The sequence below is a fragment of the Orycteropus afer genome, unplaced genomic scaffold (genome assembly GCF_000298275.1).
Source record: "Orycteropus afer afer isolate SDZICR_OR568_19922 unplaced genomic scaffold, OryAfe1.0 scaffold00054, whole genome shotgun sequence".
Classification (NCBI taxonomy): domain Eukaryota; kingdom Metazoa; phylum Chordata; class Mammalia; order Tubulidentata; family Orycteropodidae; genus Orycteropus; species Orycteropus afer.
In genome coordinates this window covers 10,214,024-10,236,268 of record NW_006921641.1, presented here as the reverse complement: position 1 = coordinate 10,236,268, position 22,245 = coordinate 10,214,024, and the positions used below count along the sequence as shown (strand labels likewise).

Here is a 22,245-nt window from a genome sequence, read left to right as displayed (position 1 = left end):
TAGCCCAAGCGTCATAAATCAGAGGTTGATTCCTCAATCTATTGTCATTTAAGCCCTTTCCCTTTTCACTTCTCTTGCTGCCTTTTCTAGCACCTGGGGCCTCCACCAGAGTGGAATCAGTGTCAGGGAGAGTAGCTGAAACCTTGTTAGTATCTCTGGTGTCCAGTGTTAGGGGAAAAAGAGAGTGAAGCATTGATTTAAGTAAGATTGGAGAACTATTCTATGACTTCCCTTTGTCTGAACTCTGTTTATTAGCTTGGATAAGGATGAGTTCACCTAACAAGAAATATTAATACCAAAGCAAGCAAGTAAAATGAGCTCTGTGTCCAAATCCCAGCTCTAAGACTTAATAGGTATGTGACTTTGGGGAAGTCATTCAGCATCTCTGATTCTTAGTTTCCTCATCTATGTTGTTGTTGCTACTTGCTGTTGAGTCAGCTCCAACCTCTGGTGACCTTACATGTTACAGAACAAGATGATGCCCAGTCCTCCAACATCTTCATGATCGTTGCTATGTTTGATTCCATTGTTTGGGCCACTGTGTCAATTAATCTAACTGAGGGCGCCCCTTGACTTCATTACTATCCATAAAGTTTTCTTTGCTAATTTTCAGAAGTAGATTGTCAGGTCTTTCTTCCTAGTCTGTCTCTGTCCAGAAGCTCCCTTGAAGCCTTCCCATGATGGGTGACCCAGTTGGTTTTGAAATATCAGTGGCATAGCTTCAGATCATAGCTACACATGAACCACCACTGTATGGCAAACAGATAGGTGGCAGCCCTCATCTATAAATGAGGATAATAATAATAATAATACCTGCCTCTCAGGACTATCAGAATAATTAAATGAGATGATAATCCATGAAAAGCACTTAGTACAGTATATAATACACAGTAAGCAAACACAAAAAGATGTTTACCATTATTAGGATATTTAGTTCAAAGTTTTATTCTAATCTTCTTTGATCAACCAATAAGAAAGAACTTATTGAACACCTGCCAAGGACTCAGCCCATGTTGGTGACTAAAATGAAAAAAAAAAAAAAAAAAAAATCAGAAGGCAAACTCCCTTGCCCACAAAGAGCTTGCAATCTATTTAAGGAAAGTAGACCAATAGGAAATAACTTTTGGAAAAAGTCTGCATTGTGAAAGGAAACACTGCAGACTGAAATAATTTGGCATTTAGTCATCAACTAAAACTAAGAGAACAGAAAAGTGTAAAGTGTGAACTGGGCAGTCTAAATACAGATGCAGACCTGGAAGGGACCCCAGAAATCATCCTGTCCAAATTTTCCTTTAAAAGATGACAAAATTCAGCCACAGCAGGATGCAGCAACTTATGGAAGCCCACACAGCAAGTTAGTGGCAGAGCTGAATGTAGAAGCTGGGTGCCATGATTCCCAGTCCTGGACTCCTCCCACCAGGAGTAAAGGCAATGCAGGAGTTATGGATGAATGAGCTAGCACAGGAGTCAGGGCTTGATCTAAGCCTGAAGAACAAAGCTAGGAAGAGGGGAGTAAGAAAGCATTCCTAACTTCCCTGAGACCCATGAGGGCTCATCACCCATGAATTTCTCAGGTCTTGAAAGTATTAAAATGTTATAGGCACTTCTGTGATCACTTTTAACCAGGACAGGCTTTCTCTGGAGCTCTCTGATGTAACTATCAATAGCAATAGTGTATGTGATACAATCCTACAGGTATGGCTTCTTTTTAATGAGAAGCAAGAGCAGAGATGGCACCATGTGTGCTTGGCTCTGTGCCCAGCTCATGAGCATACAAACATGGAAAATGTTGCTGATTTTATGACTTCTACAGCAGCTTCCATTGGCTGCCCTTTGCTGATACAACTTTTCTCATGTACATATATTTTTTAAAAAAAACCTTTTTGAGGTATAATTGGCAAGCAATAAGTGCACAAATTAAAAGTATATAACTTGGTAAGTTTCCATGTATTTTACACTTGTGAAACCATCACTAATAATAAACATATCCTTCACCCCTAAAAGTTTCCTCATGGCCCTTTGTAATCCTTCCTCCTGCCCCTCCCTGTCCCTATCTCACCTATCCCATCACCTCTGGGTCCTAGACAACTATTGATTAACTTGCATTTCCCAGAATTATATATAAATGGAACCATAGAGTATATACTCTTTTTTTTTGGGGGGGGGGGGTCTGGCTTCTTTCACCTAGTAAAATTATTTCAAATTTTATCCATATACTGTGTGTATTAATAGTTCATTCCTCTCTATTGCTAGGAGTTCTGGTGGTGTAGTGGATAAGGCACTTGACTGCTAACTGACTGGTCAGCAGTTCAAACCCACCAGCTGCTCTGCAGAAGGAAGACTGCTGGGAAATCTACTTCCATAAAGATTTACAGCCTCCAAAATTCAATGGGGGATTGCTATGAGTTGGAAACGACTCGATAGCAGTGAGTTTGGAGGAGTTTTTGTCTCTATTGCTGAGTAGTATTCCATCGACATACAATATCTCTTATCTAGAACACCAAATGACACCATTTTACTTATGGCAGACATCTGGGGGGTGAAGAGAGAACTTTGTTTTCAGCTGCCATTGAGCCAGCCCTGACTCACGGAGACCCCATGCACAACGGAACATCCCATCCCCCTGTATGGTTGCAGACCAGACCTTTGTGATCCATAGGATTTCCCTTGGGTGGTTGTCAGAAGTAGATCTCCAGACCTTTCTGCCAGTCCATCTTAGTCTGGAAGCTCAGCTGAAACTGCCCAGCATCATAGCAACACACAGTTCTCCACTGACAGACAGGCGGCGGCAGCGTATGAGGTGCATTGGCTGGGAATCAAACCCAGGTCTCCTTCATAGAAGGCAAGCAACAAAACTTGCACTGAACTAATCCTGTCCATATTTTGTTGGGAGGACAGAAGAAAAGGTGGGGCTAGTGGGGAGTAATAGAGAATGGTAGGGAAATCTGAAGTAACTACAGAGAGGAATAACCCAGGGATTTAAGGAGCAGAAAGTAGGGCCCAGAAGTAAAGGTTAAAAGAGTCATTAAGCCTAAAGGGAAAGAGAGCTGAGGGATAATTTAGGGCTGTGACTTTTTTTTTTTTTTTTTCAAATATACAAAAGGTTATTTTTAAAACAGGCAACAGAATAAGAAATGAATGAGCTTAGCTTGCAATGAAAGAGCTTGAAAAAACACAAGGAGAATCCTTGATGGGAAGGTTGACCAAAGTCCAACCCAAGAGGTCAAAGAGGACTGGGTATCCCTACAAAAGAGGTGGTTTGGATACAGAAGATCCTGTGACAGGGCCTGCATCCATTGTGGCACCAAGGCCCCTGCCAGCTGTTTATTACTAGGCCTTTCAGTATATTCTTGATGTTTCCTTCTCCCCACCTCCCTACCCCCACCAAAGTACCTTTCTTCCCAGGCCAAAATCCCACAACATGAACCCTTGCTCTTGAGCGAGCTGTGACCTCCCCTTCTATCCCTCTGCCTAGGGATATGCCAGCCCAGGCTCGGGACCTGGTGGAGCGAATGAAGAAGAGCCCAGTGAGTACAGGGCCCCAGGCCATTCCAACAAAGGGCTGGGTCTAGAAAAGGTTCACAGCCCTTGAAGAGCCCCCTCTGTACCACAACAACCGCTGTACAACTGCTGTTCTAGGCTTGTATTTACAAGAGGCCAGTTGCACACATGAGAAGGAGGCCTTACCTCACAGGCTCCCACTTTGCCTACCCTCCCTGACCCTGGCTCCCCACCACCACTACCAAGGGCTGGCTGCAGTGGTGAGAGGTTCAGGAGAGAGTTGGCATGGATTATAAATTTGGCCTCTGGCAGCTTCCCACTTCACCCAAGAGTTGGCTTGCAGAGCCCTATTATGTAAATGCTGGATTCTAAAAATAGGCTGTTCATTCCAATCCTTCCTCCTTCCCGCTCAGCTCACCCCAGCCCCTTGAAATTTCTCACTAGCACTTTTTGTTAATGCTCTGTGTTTATGCCTTGGAATTCCACTCCTCCTATTATGGTGGTGGCTGAGAGGAAAGCAAGCTCCCTGCTTGACTAGAGTGGTTGAGGGCCTCTCTACCACCTCTCATTCCATGCACGGCTGGCCTTCTTTTTCCTCCTCCCAAGACCCAGACTTAAAGAACTCTTCCAAGAAGCAGCTCTGGGCTTTTGCTTCTTCTTCTTCTTCTTGTTAGATGCCATCAAGTTGGCTCCAACCCGTAGTAACCCCATACACAACAGAATGAAACACTGCCCAGTCCTGCACCATCCTCAGAATAAACGCGCTACCATAGAGTCTATTCCAACTCATAGCAACTCCCATTGTGTTTCCAAGGCTGTAAATCTTTATGGAAATAGATTACCTCATTTTCCTCCCACAGCACAGCTGGTAGGTTTGAACTACCGACCTTGTGGTTAGCAACCAAATGCCTTACCCACTACACCACCAGAGCTCTTATCCTCACAAAAGTTGTTATGTCTCATTGAAGGTGTTCCTCTTTTTCACTGATCTTCTACTTTACCATGTATGACATCCTTCTCCAGAGACTAGCCCCTCCTGATAACATGTCAAAGTCCATGAGATAAGTCTAGCCATCCTTGCTTCTGAAGAACATTCTGGCCATACTTCTTCCAAGACAAATACGTTCATTCTGCTGGTAAAAAGAAAAAGAAAGATAGAAAACCAAACTCATTGCCATCGAGTTGATTCCAACTTGTAGTGACCCCTCCTTGGGTTTCCAAGGCAGTATCTCTATGATAGTAGATTGCCCAATCTTTATTCTGAGGAGTGGTTGGTGAGTTTGAACCGCCTTCTGGTTAGTGGTCAAATGCCTTAGGCACTATGCCACCAGAGTTCCCCCTAAAGTCCATGGTATATTTAATATTCTTTGCCAACATCATAATTCAAAGGCATCAATGCTTCTTCAGTCTTATTTATTGTCCAGCTTTTACATGCATATGAAGTGATTGAAAATACCATGGCTTGTATCAGGTGTACCTTAGTCCTCAAAGTGACATCTTTGCTTTAAAAAGGTCTTTTGCAGCAGATTTGCCTAATGCATCTCTCATTTGATTTCTTGACTACTGGGTATTGATTGTGGATCCAAGTAAATAAAATCTTTGACAGCTTCAATCTTTTCTTCATTTATCATGATCTTGCTTATTGGTCTAATTGTGAGGATTTTTGTCTTCTTCATGTTGATTTGTAATCTAAATTGAAGGCTGTATAGTCTTCAATCTTCATCAGTAAGTTATTTAAGTCCTCTTCATTTTCAGCAAGCAAGGTAGTTCATCTGCATATTGCAGGTTGTTAATGAATCTTCCACCAATCCTGATGCTGCTTTCTTCTTCATATAGTCCAGCATCATGGATTATTTGCTCAGTATACAGATTGAACAAGTATGGTGAAAGGAAACAAGTGTGACACACACCCTTCCTGATATATAACCACACATATAGTATCCCTTTGAACAACTACTTCTTGATCTATGTACAGGTTGCATATGAGCACAGTTAAATGTTCTGAAATTCCTATTCTTTGCAATGATATCCATAATTTGTTATGATCCACACAATCGAATGTCTTTACATAGTCAATGAAACACAGATAGACATCTTTCTGGCATTCTCTGCTTTCAGCTAAGATTCATCTGACATCAGCAGTATTGTCCTTCATTCCACATCCTCTTCTGAATCCAGCTTGAATTTCTGGCAGTTACCTGTTGATATATTGCTGCTTTTGCTTCTAGAGGCATTTTTTGCCCTTGGCTCCTTTGAAAGCCTTGAGATCACATTTCAGGGGCGTGTTAATCCACTTGGCCTTTTAAGGCCTCAAGAAAGTGTGGAATGCATGCATTCTCTCTTACCTTGGACTGGAGTTTTCTGAAGAGAATTTCAAAAGGAAAAGAACCCTTTATCATTGTGTGAGCTGACACATACACATGCACAAGTACACGAGCACTCACACACATGCTTGTACACACACATACACCTGCTGCCCAATTTTCTCTGTGAAGCTCCTTACCAGGGTACCAAGGTGGGGTTAGGGAGGCTTCACATGGCATCTTCTCTCCACTGTGATCTAAGGAAGGTAGAGGCACTCAGGGGCTGTCTGGCATGGTGAACATTACCTGCATGTGACCCCAAGGCCTAAACTTAGAATCTTCTATCCTCTCAGGAAATCAACCTGGAGAAAGACTGGAAGTTGATCACACTCTTCATTGGGGGCAACGACTTGTGTCATTACTGTGAGAATCCGGTATGCTCTGAGGAACCCCATCGAGGACCTGAGGAACAGAGCTGCTGACCTCTGTCACTGTCCTTGCCCAGGGCCCTGACCCTTCCCACACCCAATCCTGTCTCATGGGAATCACGCTTGCCTAAACTCTAGGCACCTGAGTCTGCCCAAGCAGGCCCCAGGCTCACAAATACCAGGTGAGGCCTGGCCTTTCCTGCTGCTGAATGGCCCTTGGAAGAATGGCTGTGTTGGTTCCTCAATTCCAGATGTATCTAGATGGAACTGTTCTTTGAGCACAACTGAGGAGGTAGCTTTTTCCACACATATACTGTTCCATGATATCCAGACAGATAGATGGTTAGTGGTTCCCCACCCATGACCACTTGCAGTCCATACTCCTGTTTTGGTTTCTAGGTGTGAGGGTTTGGAGGTGGGGGTCATGGACAGGGATATACCAAACAATATTATAAATAGAGTTTGGATAAAGTTGAACCAGTCCTAAGAGTCTGGCTTGCTGCCTTTCAGGGACATCATAAGTTAACCAACTTTAGCAGGGTGGCCTGGGAATCCAACCCCATTCCTCATATTGTTGCTATGAGGAAATATGTCCAGACTTACAAACTTTTGGAAGTTGTTACTATAGGAATACATCTTGTTCTAAGCTGGGGACAGCATTTATTTTGTTTGGCCAGAAAAAGGCTGCTGCCCTGATTCAAATGTTGCACTGAACTATTTTACAGTCATAGGCGGTGGGAGGTGGGGTAGCATTCATCACTCCTTGTGGCTTGAGGAGGTCAAGTACCAATGGCTTGATGAGAATTATCCTCACACACACAAGTTTAGCTCTTTCAAGAATCTTCACCTCTGTTCTCTCCTTTACTACTCAGACTCTAGAGGTAGAAGTAATCCAACCCAATGGGAACTTAAATGTCATTGTGTCCTGGACTCCAGGAATGCCTGGAAGCCAAAAGTGATAGTGGAGCCACCAGTGGACACTTAGTTTAGGGGAATGTCCTCTACTAGCCCCAAATTCATAACCCATCTGTCTGTTAGTTGTATTGTTTTGACTTGCAAGTTTCTGTGATGCAAAAAGTGAAGCCACCAATATTTCAAGTATCAGTAGGGTCACCCATGGTGGACAGGTTTTAGAGGAGCTTCCAGACTAAAATAGACTAGGAAGAAAGGCCTGGCAATGTACTTCCAAAAATTAGCCAATAAAAATCCCATGAATCACAACAGAACATTGTTTCATATAGTGATGGAAGATGAGCCCTAGGTTGGAAGGCAATAACAGACTCAAGAAAGTTTTGAGAATGGCACAGGACAGGCAGTGTTTCATTCTGTTGTACATGGGGTCACCATGAGTCTGAGCCAACTTGACAGCAGCTAACAACAATAACAACAGGACACAAATATATGTCCTTCAGGCAAACAGTGTGTGTGGGATAGGGGGGAGGCACTGAGCTATACTCTTAGACGACCAGGTGAGGGAGAGGCCACATACAGCAGCTGGGCACTGGGCCCGACATCAGATGAAGAGCTAACCTGGTTGAATCAGCAACTGCTTAGACTCCTGGAATTTATACACTAAGGAGAGGCCAGAATAATGGGAAGGAATTGTTTATAAGGAATCTATAAATCTTTACATCTGGCTGTGAGAGAAAACCACCCTCTTCCATCAAAATTTCCCTGCTTGTTCTCCTCCCATGACTAATGTGTTCACACCCTTCACACCTAGAGCCAAGAAGGATTATAAAGCTAGTGCCTAGGCCCTTAATTGTCCTGGCAAGGAAGTGGGCCCAGAAATAGGGATAGACACAAGGTCCATCTCCTCTTGGGAGCCTCTCTGACCCCCTCAGTACAAACTGTCTTCTTTCCCATTCTTCCCTCACCGTCTGAACACCCAATACCCCTTTTGGTGGCTGATGCCTCATCAGTGAACAAGTAGGTGTCCATAGAGCACTATTTCTGGACCCTGAAGCACATAACCCCACCTGAGCAATTTGTCAAATAAGGGACTATCTGACCTCTCATCTCCTGCCTGTTCCTCTACTCCCATCTCCCTCCTGCAGACATGCATTCTTTCATTTGTATATGAGAGCTTCAAGTCACCACCTTCTGATCCTTCTATGGAGCCCAAGACCATATCCAAAAACATATGATGTCCTCATGCTATAAAGTCAAGTCCAAGATTAGTCAGGAAGCATTTACTGAGCAGCTGCTGTGTAACCACATAGCACCCAGGATGTTATGGCAGCATATCTCAACTAGCCTCCAGTGGAAAGAGGGGCCAGAGGAGTCGTCACTGGAGCTGAGTCACAAGGGAGAGCAGAAGTTAGGAGTATGTGGAAAGCATGGGGTTCCAGGCAGTGGGACCAGGATGGCCCAAAGCCCAGAGGAAAGAGAACGTGTGGTCCTTGGGCCCACATGCGCAGTTAGTGAAGGCTAAGGTATGGTGATGGATGGGGACTGCTGAGAGATGCACTGGAGAAATGGCAGGTCCCAGCACCACCGGAGTGTCTGCCTTTGGGCTTAGATAACATGCAGCGGGGTGGGAGTAGGGATTGTCCATAGGGTTCAGTAGGGGTCAAGGAACAACTTTGTACAAGAGACCCTGTGTCCAACCAGCAACAAGGGCAGGCCAGTGCCACAGAAGTCCTTCTGTACCTACTCTGCCAACAGCCCATGCCTGTAAGGCACTCCTGTTCTGGGTGCTAACTGCCCTTGTCTCATCTCAGAGTAGAACCCAGGATCTGAGGACAGCCTCCTTCTTTCTTTACAGGAGGCCCATTCAGCCCAAGAGTACATTCAGCACCTCCAACAAACCCTGGACATCCTCCATGAAAAGGTAAGAAATAGTGGCTGCACTTTCCTGGGCCCCCTTACTGCCAGAAAACTGCCTATCACTTCCTCATTGAGTGTGTGGAGGAGGTTCCTTCCCTCGGTGCATCCAGACAAGTTGTATTCAACAAGATACACACTGGGCAAAGGCCCAACATGAGTGTGCACCTGGATGGTCCAGGAGGGAAGGAGCTGTGATCTCCTTTGTGATCAGATACTGTGTTGTATAGTGGCAAAGAACTTGCCCCCAGAGCCAATTGGCCTGGGTTTGCAGCCAGAAGCTGTGGCTTCCTAGCAATGTGACTTTGAGCAAGCTAATTCTTTGTCTCAGCTTCTCAATCTACAACCCCAGAACCAAAACCAAACTCACTGCCATTGAGTCAAATCCAACTCAGACCCCCTTTGGGTTTCTGAGGTGGTAAATCTTTACAGAAGTAGATTGCCCAGTCTTCCTTCCTGGGAGTGGCTGAAGGGTTTGAACTGCCCTTCTGATTAGCAGTCAAATGTCTTCGGCACTGTGCCACCAGATCTTCTAATCCATAAAGCAGCAACAATAAAGAAGATTCTGTGAGATCATACAAGTCACATCCCATCTCTTGGCCTCTTAGGCAAATTGGAAGGGAGAGATTGGATTGTAGGGGAGGATCCCTTCCGTAGTAACCAGTGTTCCCTCCTCCCCAATTGCCTGTTGACTAATGAAGCCCATTTCTGATCCCTGAAGCTTCCAAGGGCTTTCATCAATGTGGTGGAGGTCATGGAGCTGGCTGACCTGTATCAGAGCCAAGGAGGGAAATGTGTCATGCCTCTGACAGCTCAGTAAGTGGTCGGGTCATAGTCCCAGGGTGAGGGCATCTGGGGAAAGCAGACCCTAGAAATGCCAAGGGGTAAGACTAGCGCTGTCAGAGCCAGACAGGCTGGCACTGCAATTCAGCAAGCACTTCGAAAATCATCTGGAAATGTCTCCTCATTATTGAATGACTACTGTATGCAAGTCATTTCATTTCTCTGGACTCCAGTGTGCTTTTCTATAAAGTGAGGGAGACCCGATTGAGTGATCGTTAAGGCCCCTTGACGTTGTCTGTGACTCCAAAGTCCAACCTTGGTGAGTTGCTCCTAGTTGAGAGGCAGCATTGGGCAATGAGCTTTCAAGGGAGTGACATCTGGTCTCAAGTCCTGGCTTTGTCATTAGATGCTGTAGGGCCTTGAACAAAGCACATACCTTCTCTGAGCCTCTAATTACTCATTTGTAAAATGGCAGCTATAGTACCTTCCTTGCAAGGTATATGTGAAGTCTAGAGAAAATACATATAATGTTGCTGACATGTATGGGCCTAACTCAAAACTAACTCACTGCCATCGAGTTGGATCTGACTCATAACAACCCCTCCTTGGGTTTCTGAGGCGGTATCAATACAGAAGTAGATTGCTCAACCTTCCCTCTGAGGAGTAGCTGGTGGCTTTGAACCATCAGCCTTCTGGTTAGCAGTCAAATGCCTTAGGTACTATGCCACCAGAGCTCCCAATAAGTAATAGCTTTTATTACATCCATGATAGGATTGCATTGGAATCAAGGCTTGGAGGTAAAGACCAAGGCACAAGACAAACATTCCCACTGGGGGCTCAACTGTATCCTGGGAGGAAGTTGTCATCTTCTGAGACCAAAGGATCACTCAGAGTTCTTGTGACTTTTGGTAGGGGAGGAGATTCTGCATGAGGCTGAGCAGTCTTCTCTGGGGTAAAATGAATTTTCTGTGAAGGTTACCAGCTGGTTCCCATTCTTTCTGGAACCTGGCCCCCAAAGGGAGTGGCCAATTGACTCATGGTCCCAGTGACTCCTCCAGGGTCTGCTGGTATTGTATTCCACCTTGTCAGTGTGTCTCAGGCTGCTTGACCCCTCTCAGGTTCCCAGCAGACTCCCCAGTCAGGAGCTCTGAGACAAAGTCTTAAGCAGCTGGTAGAAAATGAAGAATAATTCTGTCCCAAAAGATAGGGCTATTGTGGCTGTCTTCCCATAACTCTAGCCTTGTCCCTACTCAGTTCTTTCTGGAGAAACCCAGGAGCCACAGGCTTGGGAAAGAGTCAAAAGACAAGGGGAATGTGCAGCCTCTCCCACCAGGAATTGGAGCTTCCCCAAAAGGTGACATGGGTATCAGGTGCCAACTCTTCTACCTTCTCTCTACCCAAACACCTGCTGGTCGTTGTGCCCCTTGAGTTACACTCTTATGATCTGGGTCTAAGAGTCAGTGAATGGTTCATTGAGGAAGTACTTGTATGTCATCCTCTTTAATCCTTCACCCCCAATATAAAGCAGTACAAGGTCCAGGCCCCTGTGGGTAACAGCATCTTCTGTGTGTCAGAGTTAGCCTCCTGGACAGATAGAGCCAGGTTTTCATAAGGGACCCTCTGCCTTAAGACTTTTTTGCCTGGCAGGGGTAACTGCACTTGCCTCAGAGGTTCCCAGAAGAACTCCTCAGAGATGCAAAAACTGAAGCAACTGAACTGGAACTTCCAGGTGAGTCCCTGCGTTCATCCTCTTCCTGCTCCAGGTGGGTGTTCCCTTTGACTCAGGATTCAAGTGTTCAGTCAGGGTTTGCAGAGAACAAGACCCTCTCTAAAGGCAGATTGCCAAAACCAAACCAAACTCTGTGCTGTTGAGTTGATTCAACTCATAACAACCCCTCCTTGGGTTTTTGAGGCGATATTTCTATGGAAGTAGATTACCAATCTTCCTTCCAAGGAGTGGCTGGTAGGTTTGAACCACCAGCCTTCTGGTTAGAAGTCAAATGCCTTAGACACTGTGCCACTAGAGCTCCCAAAGGCAGATCACAGTGTCTGAGATATTTATCCATGTGAATCAAACACCAGAGCCAGGGAGGGAAAGGGGAAGAGAAAACCCAAGAGGAAGCTGGGAGAATCCCCGCCTCCAAGCCCTGGGTCAGCCCAGAGAAAGTAAGAAGCACTTGGCTTCCAGAATAGAAGCCAAGCTACCTCACCCCTCAAGAACATAAGGCTTCCAAAAACCAAACCAAACTTACTGCCGTCGAGTCATTTCCCAGCTCATAGAGACCCCTTGTTGGGTTTCTGAGGTAGTGTCTCTACAGAAGTAGATTGCCCAATCTTCCTTCTGAGGAGTGGCTGAGTGGGTTTGAACCACCAACCTCCTGGTTAGTAGCCTTAGCCACTACACCACCAGAGCTCCCTTACCTACCTAACCTCCATCCCAAATTCTTCTCACCTTCTACCCATCCTCTTCCAGTCTGCTTCCCCACCACTCTTCTTCTCATGTCCAGCTCTGCTCTTGCTCTTCTCTCTTGACATTCCCACTCTAAGCCTTTCTGAAAACATATCCATCTTCATGCCCAGGGTATGTCTTCCCTCATCAAAGAAGTTTCCCTTGACTAAACATCACCCTCAGATATCTCCTCATATCAAATTCAGTCTACACTCAACTGACCCTGAAGCCCTATCTGGTTCTCTAGTGTTTTTACATCTTATCTCACTCTCCCAGCTAGATGATAAGCTCCTTGAGGATAAGTACATCTGGTCTATCCCTTTTACATACCACATTTTGGCACTTAATAAATTCAGTGGCCATGGACACTCATTCCTAAATGAGTCTCATTCACAAAAATGTTGGGGAACTGGTATTAAGACAGTCACTGCTTGAGCTGGGCCTGAACTAGAGCCATAGGCTCTAATTTTCCTCTTCATGCAGTAAGAGGCAGGGAGGCCTGTGGCCCAGGCAGTCAGGTAAGTGGTTCAGACCCACCTTGCAGAAGCTTCATAATGGAACTAGGTAGAGCTGTCCAAATGGTAGGCTGCTCCAAGATGGGGTTCCAACTCATCTCTGATCTTGAGAGCTCCACATGACAAAGGCACTTGCAAATGGTACAGACTAAAGGAATGTTTGCATGCACACCAGAGTAGCCTCTTTGAGACCTTTGTCTAGAGTGGTTTGACCCCTGTCTCAAACAACCCAGAACAGCAGGAATAGGAAGTGTGTGTCCAGCCCTGCTAGGAGGTTGACCATCCTCTCTCCCCATCTCCAGAGCAGTGTCTCCAAGTTCTCCTACCAGCATCGCTACATGCAACGGGAAGACTTTGCAGTTGTTGTGCAGCCCTTCTTCCGCAACACTCTTGTCCCACTGAATGCTGTAAGTTGTAGCTATTTCTTGGATGCTCGTGTGCAGAGCCCTTATCTTAGGCAAGGTATTTCCTTCTCTGAGTGGGCTTTTTCTTACCATAACTCTCTGAGAGGGTTTCCAAGGGATTGCTTTTTCTGCATTTCCTCCCTTTGTGTGTGTGTGTGTGTGTGTGTGTGTGTGAGTGATTGGAACTTGGGTATTCTTGGAAAGAAAAGTAGAAGATCCAGGCATGGGATTGCCGGATTGGGATAGAATGGAAAATTCCCTTCAAAAATTCTTCTTTTTCAACTATTGGAGCAGAGAAGCTGGAAATTCATATCCATTTTTTAAAAAAAGAAAAAAACCTGGCAGTTTCTCTACCAGTATCTGAGCCAGTTAGGCAGCAGAATTGAAAGAATGAAGGAGAAATGCCCAGGGTGCCTATTAGGTTGAGGAGTGGTTGGGTAAAGAGTACTCTTTTCCCAGGAAATAATTCTCTTGACTTTGGTCACAGAGAGGGGATGCTGACCTCACCTTTTTCTCAGAGGACTGTTCCCACCTCTCAGAACGTGGTCATGCTGAGATGGCCATCGCACTCTGGAATAACATGGTGAGTAGCTGAGGGCCTGGTGGACATATGTCAAAGTGGCAACCTACAGATGCTGACCCTGATTCCCACAGTAACTCACTAGTTGGCATAGCTCCTTTATCCTCAAAGCTCAAAATGGTGGCATACCTTATTTGTCCTGACAGATAATTTTCCTAAAGTATATATACATACTGATGCATTGACCTATGGTCAGCTGATCTTTGACAAAGGGCTGAAACCCATTAAATGGGAAAGAGAATGTCTGTTTAATAAATGGTGCTGGCAAAACTGGATATCCATTTGCAGAAAAATGAAACAAGATCTGTACCTCACACCATACACAAAAACTAACTCCAGATGGATCAAAGATTTAAATGTGAAACCTAAAAGTATAAATTTCCTCAAGGAAAAACTAGGGGCAAATTTAGAAGCCCTAATTTATGGCATAAATAGACTGTCAAGCATAACCCAAAATGCATAAACAGCAGAAGATAAACCACATGAATGAGACCTTCTAAAAATTAAATTTTTATGTGCTTCCAAAGACTTCTCCAAAACAGTCAAAAGAGAACCTACAGATAGGGAAAAAATATTTGGCAATGATATATCTGACAAGGGACTTACCTCTAGAATTTATAGAAAACTCCAACACCTCAACAACAAAAGGACAAATAATACAATTAAAAAATGGGCAGAAGACATGAATAGACACTTCACTAAAGAGGATATTCAGGCAGCCAACAAACATATGAAGAAATGCTCACGATCATTAGCCATTAGAGAGATGCAAATCAAAACAACAATGAGATACCACCTTGCCCCAGCACTAGTAACAAAATTCAACAAGACAGGAAATAACAAATGCTGGCAAGGAGGTGGAGAGATTGGGACTTACATACACTGCTGGAGGGACTGTAAAATTATACAACCACTGTGGAAAGCAGTATAGTGATTCCTTAAAAAGTTGGAATTAGAAATACCATTTGACGCAGCCATTCCATTACTAGATATATATCCTAAAGAAGGAGCTCTGGTAGCATAGTGGCTAAGGCACTTGACTGCTAACCAGAAGGCTGGTGGTTCAAACCCACCAGCCACTCCTCGGAAGGAAGGTTGGGCAACCCTACTTCCGTAGTGATACTGCCTCGGAAACCCAAGGAGGGGTCGCTATGAGTCAGGGCTGACTCGACGGCACATAACAACAAAGAAGTGAAAGCCAGGACCAGAACAGATAGATGCACACCTATGTTCACTGCAGCACTATTTACAATAGCCCAAAGATGAAAACAACCTAGGTGTCCATCAACTGAGGAATGGATAACCAAACAATGGCACATACACACAATGGAACACTATGCAACCCTAAAGAATAATATAGAATCTGCAAAACACCGCATAATGTGGATGAACTTGGAGGACATTATGCTTAATGAAATAAGTCAATCACAGAAAGACAAATATTGTATTAGTCCGTTATTGTAAAAAGTCAAACAAAGGTTTATATACAGAAGGAAAGTTTCTTTGTTGGTTACCAGGGGTGGGAGGGGAGGGGAGGGAACACTGTTAGATAGATAGAGACAAGTATTGATGTGGGTGAAGAGAAGGGCAATGTACCAAATGTGAGTGATCAACACATTGGCATTGAGGAAGAGGAAGACATAGAGAGGTACATGGGAAGTACAGACTACAAAGATGAACCCTTTTGCACATACAGTACTGCGTGTCAGTGAAGGCAAACTTGGATATATGGGTGGATAGATGGGTGGTTAAATAAAGTTTTTTGTTTTTTTTTTTAAAAAGTATACATACATACAAATTCTATTCTTTCAGCAATGCCTAGGTGTTGGAGGGATATAACTTTGCGATCAAACAGACTGCATGAAAATATCAACCCCTTGCTACATGATCTTGGGAAAATGATCTCTCTAGCCATCTGTATGAATATCTATAAAACAATTAATTGATACAGCTCTCAAAGAAAATTAATTGAAATAATGTGTACACAGCACCATGATTAACATTCAATCAATGTCAGTCCCTGTACCCTTCCTGCACTCCAGTCTCAACTATTCCCAACTATTATTGCTTTAAACATCAGAAAGTAAAGTACCACCACAGCCTCACTTCCAAGCCTGCCATCTAGTCCCGGGTCCTTTCTGAGGAGGGAGAAGGGGACCTGATGGTATGGACATACAGCCCAGGGACCACAGGGACACCTGGCCTTCTTCCTCATCTCTGGATTGGACAATCATTCGTGTTTGCACAGAGCTTGCCTAGTAACCCTTATAACTGTATCCTCTTGTGCAGAGCAAAAGAAATGCCTTTCCAATCCAATGGCTTCTTTTGATCTAGGCTCATTGGGTAACCCAATCCCCATCTGACCTGCATGTTCTCTCATTTCTCCCCTGGTGACTAAACAATCTACACTTCAGCTCCTTTAATTGCAGTTTCAGGCTCGTGGTGTCTCTGCCAACCACTGCTGTGCAAATATTCCCACACCTGTCAACTCATCCAATATGTCCAGTAGCTTCCTTGGCTGACTCACAATATTGACTTTCTCCTTAGCTACACCACCTCCTCCTCTCTAGCAACCTCTTCTTTTCAGAATAGCATGCAAGCAGAGTTTATCTCTGGCCTATTTAATTGCAGACTCAGCCTTCCTGTGCTTTTGTTTTCTTCGTGTTGACATCACATATCTGCCCACTCCTGAAACTTTAATGATATTCATTCAGATCAGGACTCTGAATTACAATCACAGTATCTCTGAGTCCTCTCCTAGCCTCACAGTAATTTTTTTAAAATCAAAGTTTACTCAATGTAATAGCTGAAAGCAGTGGTTTCTTTGGTAGATTTTGTTTTGCAACTCAATTGTCCTACAATGGTCCAGTCATACAATTTCATTCCTTTTAAAACGCACCCCCCAAAAAAAACAGAAATCTATTCTCTGTCCCATTTCTCCCCTAAGACCTTTGGGAAACCCACATATTCTAAGGAAATCCAGGAACACTGTCTTCTTTCTCAGTTCTTCCATCAGGGAATGGCCTGCTTGCTCTGGGTGGTATTCTGAGCATGTTAAACCCAAGATGTTCCCAGGCTAATGACCTTATGATGAATCAGACACGACAGGGTCCATAGGTCTGCTTCTATGTGAATTAACAATATAGTTTTGGGCTTTTCTTACAAAACATCTTGGTAGTTCTTCCCAATCACCCAGGTGAGAGGTTTCTATTTTATAAAGGGCAGTGGGAGAGGTGTAAATATGAAAACAAAAGGTTTTCTACTGTCATGGAGCCACATTAGTGACAATACAAGACTGTCCCTGATTCCCCAGCCCTTATTTCCCAAGTCATACCCTGAATTTAAAAAATTGAAACAAAGCAAAACAAAACTAAAAAGAGTGCCTTATCCTATGCTATGTAATTTGAGAAAATATGTATACAGTCCAATGTTTTTACCCAAAACCATCTTAAGTACAAAACTAGCATCATGTCACTTTTCAGAACATCTTACTGAAATTTCACCCCTAGAGTGACATAAAATAAATAATGGGCCATTAGAGCTGGAAAGGATCTTAAAGGTCATCGAGCCAGTACTCTCTGTAACTAGAATACAGAGATAAGAGGTACACAGCCAGTTAGTGGCCAGGATGGCATTAGAACTCAGGTTTCCCACGTCCTCCTCTAGCACCTGGCCATGGCAGCACACGGATCCCTGCTCCCACCACGATAACCACATATACAGCCAGTGAATGCAGGCCTCATAATTAGAGTCCCATGACATAGTGTCTGCAGGCTTTGGCTGGTGCGTCTAAGGTATCCAAATTTGGCAACAAAAATTCTATAAGCTTTTTCATCTCCTGCTCCTGCTCTCTTAATAGCTCATGCCTCTTTTTCCCGAGACCTTTGTAAAGCCTAAGCCAGAAACACCAGTGGCACCAGGGGATGTTTTCCTCTCCCTTTTCCCCTTTGTCTTCATATAAAGAGTTTCACTTTATTTCTGATGTCTATTCCTTCATTGCTGTCTGCTCCCTTTTCTGTCTAAATCCCACTCTCAGTTAACATTGGCATTTCCCCAGGCCCTAGATGACAGCTCCAGCCTCTTAACTGGGCTCCCAGTTTCCAGACTTACCATCCCTAAACCATTTGTCAGGTCTGTCTGCATATTGGAATCATCTGGACACTTTTTTAAAAATGATGAGTGTCCACAACCACTTTGGAAAATACTTTAGCATTATCTGCTAAAGTTAAACATCTGTATTTCCTATGACCCAACAATTGCATTCCTAAGAAGCTTTGGTGGTGTAGTGCCTTAGGCATTTAAGTACTAACCAGAAGGTTGGTGGTTCAAACCCACCAGCCACTCTGCAGAAGGAAGATTGGGCAATCTACTTCCATAAAGATTTACCACCTTGGAAACCCAAAGGGGGTTGCTATGAGTTGGAATCGACTCAATGGCAGTCAGTTTTTTTTTTTTTTTTTTTTTTCAGTTTAACAATTTCATTCCTAGGTATATCCCCAATAGAAAGACACATATACATTCTCCAAAAGATATAGACAAGCATTTTCATAGCATCACTATTCATAATAGCCCCAAACTGGAAATTTCCAAATATCCATCAACAGTAGAATAGATAAAGGGTACAGTCATACATTCTTACAGTAGTAAGAATTAGCTTCAGCAACATGAAACCACACACACATTTCAAAAACAAGCAAAATTAACATATGATGTTAGAAGTCTTGATGGGAATATAGTACTTGAAGAGGGTGAGGGAGGGGCCTTCTGGATGTTGTCAGTGTTCTGTTTCCTAATCTGGATAAGGGTATGTTCACTTTATCAAAGTTTATTGGCTGCTCACTTATGATTTCTGCTTGTTTCTGTATTATGTTAACTTCAATAAAAAGTTTATGATACTTTAAAATAAAATACTGTCAGGGCCTCATCCCCAGAGATTACGATTTTAATTGGTTAATTGGTCTGGGGTGGGAGCTGAGCCCAGTAGCTTTTAAAAGCTCCCCAGGTGATTTTAAAGTGCAGGGTCTGCAAACCATTTCCTTAGATCTATTCTCCACAGGGCAATCCTAGTAGTCTTATAAATGAAAATCTGACCAAGTCATGCCCCTGCTTTCTACCACCAAAGGAGAAAGGTCAGGGCCCTTAACATACCACACAGGGCCTTTGGGGACTTGGCCCTAATTAACCTTTCCAGCTGCCACTCCCATCACCCTTTGCTTTGCTGTTTGTAATCCAGTAACACTGAATGTTAGGAAATTTCCTGCACATCCATGCCATTCACACAACCAGGCATTTACTCTTGGCCATCCACTTCTCTTGGATTACCCTTCCCAGCATTTTCTCCTGGCTAACTCTTGCCTGCCTCTACACTCAACTCAGGTGCCAGCTTTTGCAGGAACATTCTCTGAATCCACAGATCAGGCCTGTTCCGTCAGACCCTCCCAGTCTTGGTCCTGTCATTTACCACGTCATTGGTATCAAGATTGCCTGGCTTAGGCAAGGCTGATTCTAGGAAAAACAACTCCATTTCCTTTGGCCAGCCCAGGCATTCTCCCTCTGAGCTTCTTTACTCAGATCTTTGTGACTTCAGCTAAACCATCCATTCACTCAACAACTATATATTGAGTCACCACTATGTTCCACGTGCTGGGAATACAGCAGGGGAAAAGAAAAGAACAACACTGTTCTCATGGAACTTACAATCTAGTGGCAGAAAGATAATAAGCAAATAACTAATAATGAATAAGGTCATTTCTGAACACATTCAGAGCTTAAATATAAGTAAATATTAGGCTATATAACAGAGAGTAGCAGTTGTGGGGAGGGAGGCCTCACAGAAAAAGTGACATATGAACTGAGAACTGAATGTCAAGAGATTGTCAGGCATGCAGAGGTCTGGGCCAGAGTGTTCCAGGCAGAGGAAACAAGACCTGCTTCAGCCCAGAGTCAGGAATGAGTTTGAAATGTTTGAGGAATATAAAGCCATGGCTGGAGGGAAGTGAGTGAGGTCAGTGAGGTAGGTGAGAGCCAGGTGGTTGGATGATCTTAAGCAGAGGAGTGATATGATCTGACTTACTTTCTGCCTGATGTATAGAAATGGGAATTGGGAAGACTATTAGGAGGCTGCTGTAATCCAGATGTAAGAAGGTGGCTGGGACAAAGGTGATGGCAGTGAAGACAGAAGTGGTCAGACTTAGGATATATTTTGGATTGACTGATAGGTGAGGGAAAAGAACAAGATGACTCTGGTTTGGGGTCTAAGAAATTGGGTAGATGGTTGAAGTGGTGGAGAGCAATAGGCTTGGGAGGGAAAATAGAATTCTATTTTGAACATGGTAAGTGTGTGTTATGGAGCTCTGGTGGTGCAGTGGTTAGGCACTCAGAGACTAACAGAAAGGTTAGCAGTTCAAGCCTACCAGCCACTCTGAGGGAGAAAGATGTGGCAGTCTGCTTCTGTAAAAATTTATAGCCTTGGAAACACTATAGGACAGTTCTACTCTGTCCAATAGAGTTGCAATGAGTCGGAATCAACTCAATGGCAGTAAGTTTGGGGTTATTTTCTAGACATTCATGTAAAGGTATCAGGTAAGCTGTTAAATAAATATATAAGTCGGGACCCCAGAAAGAAGGTCAAGGCTGGAGATGAAAACTGGGGAGTTGTTAGCATAGAGGTGGCATTCAAAATCATGCAGTTATGATTGCTCTCAGAGGGGAAAAAAAAGGTAGAAAAGAGTCAACCTATACCAACCACCAAACCCTAAGGAATTTGTTCCAACCTTTGACACCAGCAAGAGATGAGAAGAAGAGAATGTGGTGAGAAGGAGGGTAATGAGAAGAATGCCATGTTTAGGAAGCCAAGAGAAGTGAATGTTTCAATAAAGAGGCATCAACATTGACAAATGCTGCTGGGAAGTCAAACAAGATGAAGACAAAAAAAAAGTGATCATTGGATTGGACAATATGGTGGTCATTGTTGACCTCGACCAGAGTTTAAGTCAAGTGATGGAGAGTAAAGACTATTTGGAATGGGCTGTAGAAAGAATGGGAGGTTGGGAAGTCAGTGATTACAGAAAACGCTTACAAGGAGTTATGAAGAGTAATGGTGAAGGTAGCTGGAGGGAGTGGGGAATCAAGGAACCAAAACCAATCCAAACTCATTGCCGTTCAGTCAATGCCAATCTTTAATGACCCTATAGGATATTGTAGCACTGCCCCAAAGGGTTACCAAGGCTGTCATCTTTATGGAAACAGACTGTCACATCTTTCTCCCATGAAGCAGCTGGTGGGTTCTATTGCCAACCTTTTGGTTAGTAGCTGAATCCTTAACCACTGGGCAACAAAGGGTCCTTTGTTGGGATTGAAAGATGGGAGATATCAGAGTAGGTTTGTGTGGTGATGGAAAGGAATGAGTAGAAAACAAGAAATTGATGCTATCATGAAACCTATGTGATCATTATCTTCCTCTGCCCCAGTTAGTTCCTGGGTTTCTGGAATATCATTGGGAATCAGCCAACTTGACCCTTAGCATCCATTTGGTCACTAGCTGGCTCAGTTACACTAGGTTTGAGTTTCCTCAGCTCTAAGAAAGTAGAAACAATACTATCTTACATATGTAAGCTTCCTCCCCTTCACATGTTCTTTCATTTCACCTTCACCTCTGATGATCACACAGCCCTAAGTAGAGCACTCAGAACAGGACTACTGAACACATTTTCTCTTGGACTTTTGAGAGGTAAAGTAGTCTGCCCAGCACTGCACAGTTCATATTTGCAGAGCCAGGACCATAGCCAGCTGTACTGCCTTCATGTCCACTGTGCTCAGTCCATCACCATGGCACATCCTCCAGGACTAGAGCAGGTCTTTGGTCTCTCGTGTTACTAAGGAAAAGATATAAAAGATTAAGCAAAAAAAAAAAAAAAAGAGAGAGAGAGAGATGATGGGTCAGGCGTGAAATTTGCTCTGATACAGTCCTTTCATTTCCCTTATTGGCAGTAGGAGATCAGGAGTGGATGAGGTCAGGAACAGGCAGAGAAGCAGATTATAAGATGGATGGAGGCTGGAAGTTCTGGACAGAGTCTGTGAGTAGGTGGGCATGCGAGGGTCCATTCTTCTCAATGCTGACTACGTATCAAGGGGCAGGATCACTGGCTAAAGATGCTAGGAAAACATCATGCTAGGAGAAGGCACAGTAGTTTCATGCTTACTCTCAGATAAGTGGATGAAAAGTATTTGACAAAACCCCTCTAAACTACAATTATTCCCAGAGGTGTCTCCAGCAAACTTTTAATTTATGTTGAAAACACAAAGTAGTTCAATTGAGAAAATGACAATTTTTTTTTATTCTTTTTTTTAAATTTATTTATTGTGATTTGGGTGAAGATTTACAGAGTAAATTCACTTTTCATACAGCAGTTCACATATACTTTGTTGCATGTCATTGACCACAGTTTACCACAATG

At 43.7% G+C, this 22,245-nt stretch overlaps 1 protein-coding gene across 1 annotated transcript in view; it reads left to right on the top strand.

The window, feature by feature from the left end:
• The window catches only part of PLB1 (phospholipase B1), a 190,386-nt gene that overhangs the window by 147,653 nt on the left and 20,488 nt on the right, over positions 1-22,245 (top strand). Inside the window, 7 exon segments of the mRNA XM_007938897.2 lie at positions 3,476-3,527; positions 6,158-6,238; positions 9,000-9,065; positions 9,780-9,874; positions 11,489-11,570; positions 13,108-13,212; positions 13,697-13,792. Of these exon segments, the coding sequence (XP_007937088.2) occupies positions 3,476-3,527; positions 6,158-6,238; positions 9,000-9,065; positions 9,780-9,874; positions 11,489-11,570; positions 13,108-13,212; positions 13,697-13,792 (577 nt within the window).